The sequence below is a fragment of the Oncorhynchus tshawytscha genome, unplaced genomic scaffold, assembly GCF_018296145.1.
Source record: "Oncorhynchus tshawytscha isolate Ot180627B unplaced genomic scaffold, Otsh_v2.0 Un_scaffold_1828_pilon_pilon, whole genome shotgun sequence".
Classification (NCBI taxonomy): Eukaryota; Metazoa; Chordata; class Actinopteri; order Salmoniformes; family Salmonidae; genus Oncorhynchus; species Oncorhynchus tshawytscha.
The window spans coordinates 25,001-27,500 of NW_024609577.1; the positions used below are offsets into that span (position 1 = coordinate 25,001).

Here is a 2,500-nt window from a genome sequence, read left to right on the forward strand (position 1 = left end):
AGGGAGAGGTAGAGAGAGAGGTGGAGGTAGAGAGAGAGGGAGAGGTAGAGAGAGAGGTGGAGGTAGAGAGAGAGGGAGAGGTAGAGAGAGAGGGAGAGGTAGAGAGAGGTGGAGGTAGAGGGAGAGGTAGAGAGAGGGAGAGGTATAGAGAGAGGGAGAGGTAGAGAGAGAGGTGGAGGTAGAGAGAGAGGGAGAGAGAGAGGGAGGTAGAGAGAGAGGGAGAGGTGGAGGAGAAGGAAGAGGGGAATGGGGAAAGATGTTTGTCGTTTTCCACTTTGCCAAATGAGGTGAAAGGACAACTTCCTATGACTGGAGGGAGGGAGGGAGGGAGGGAGGGAGGGTATAAACCACTGTTAAACAGATGAGGATTATAGTAAATGTGGTAGTGTACTATATAATGTGGTAGTGTATTATATAATGTGGTAGTGTACTATATAATGTGGTAGTGTATTATATAATGTGGTAGTGTGTGTTACATTTACTATGCTGTCAAAAACAGAGTGTATGACAATGTTAATGGTGTCATTGTAAAGACAGTGTGGTCTTCTCCCTGTCTGTCGGTCTGTCTCTAGGTGGGGAGGTTCTTTGGAGAAGTTGACGGCTCAGTGATGGCACGCCTTATCAAGATGGCCATGTTCAAAAGGTAAGACAATAGTCTTCTACTGTTCTATATCTCATGACAATACATTTAACTGTTCTATAACTCATGATAATACATTTAACTGTTCTATATCTCATGATAATACCTTTAACTGTTCTATATCTCATGATAATACCTTTAACTGTTCTATATCTCATGATAATACATTTAACTGGTCTATATCTCATGATAATACCTTTAACTGTTCTATATCTCATGATAATACCTTTAACTGTTCTATATCTCATGATAATACCTTTAACTGTTCTATATCTCATGATAATACCTTTAACTGTTCTATATCTCATGATAATACATTTAACTGGTCTATATCTCATGATAATACATTTTACTGTTCTATATCTCATGATAATACCTTTAACTGGTCTATATCTCATGATAATACATTTTACTGTTCTATATCTCATGATAATACATTTTACTGTTCTATATCTCATGATAATACCTTTAACTGTTCTATATCTCATGATAATACATTTTACTGTTCTATATCTCATGATAATACCTTTAACTGTTCTATATCTCATGATAATACATTTTACTGTTCTATATCTCATGATAATACATTTTACTGTTCTATATCTCATGATAATACCTTTAACTGGTCTATATCTCATGATAATACATTTTACTGGTCTATATCTCATGATAATACCTTTAACTGGTCTATATCTCATGATAATACATTTTACTGTTCTATATCTCATGATAATACATTTTACTGTTCTATATCTCATGATAATACATTTTACTGTTCTATATCTCTCTCATGATAATACCTTTAACTGTTCTATATCTCATGATAATACCTTTAACTGGTCTATATCTCATGATAAAACCTTTAACTGGTCTATATCTCATGATAATACATTTTACTGTTCTATATCTCATGATAATACATTTAACTGTTCTATATCTCATGATAATACATTTTACTGTTCTATATCTCATGATAATACCTTTTACTGTTCTATATCTCATGATAATACCTTTTACTGTTCTATATCTCATGATAATACATTTAACTGTTCTATATCTCTCTCATGATAATACCTTTAACTGTTCTATATCTCATGATAATACCTTTAACTGTTCTATATCTCATGATAATACATTTTACTGTTCTATATCTCATGATAATACATTTTACTGTTCTATATCTCATGATAATACATTTTACTGTTCTATATCTCATGATAATACCTTTAACTGTTCTATATCTCATGATAATACCTTTAACTGTTCTATATCTCTCTCATGATAATACCTTTAACTGTTCTATATCTCATGATAATACATTTTACTGTTCTATATCTCATGATAATACCTTTAACTGTTCTATATCTCATGATAATACATTTTAACTGTTCTATATCTCATGATAATACATTTTAACTGTTCTATATCTCATGATAATACATTTAACTGTTCTATATCTCATGATAATACATTTTACTGTTCTATATCTCATGATAATACCTTTAACTGTTCTATATCTCATGATAATACCTTTAACTGTTCTATATCTCATGATAATACCTTTAACTGTTCTATATCTCATGATAATACCTTTAACTGTTCTATATCTCATGATAATACCTTTAACTGTTCTATATCTCATGATAATACCTTTAACTGTTCTATATCTCTCTCATGATAATACCTTTAACTGTTCTATATCTCATGATAATACATTTTACTGTTCTATATCTCATGATAATACATTTTACTGTTCTATATCTCATGATAATACCTTTTACTGGTCTATATCTCTCTCATGATAATACCTTTAACTGTTCTATATCTCATGATAATACCTTTAACTGTTCTATATCTCAT

At 31.4% G+C, this 2,500-nt stretch overlaps 1 protein-coding gene across 1 annotated transcript in view; it reads left to right on the forward strand.

The window, feature by feature from the left end:
• The window catches only part of LOC112240504 (voltage-dependent calcium channel subunit alpha-2/delta-4), a 43,519-nt gene that overhangs the window by 17,094 nt on the left and 23,925 nt on the right, over positions 1-2,500 (forward strand). Inside the window, exon 4 of the mRNA XM_042316027.1 lies at positions 573-643. Within this exon, the coding sequence (XP_042171961.1) occupies positions 573-643 (71 nt within the window). The remainder of the gene's footprint in view (positions 1-572; positions 644-2,500) is intronic.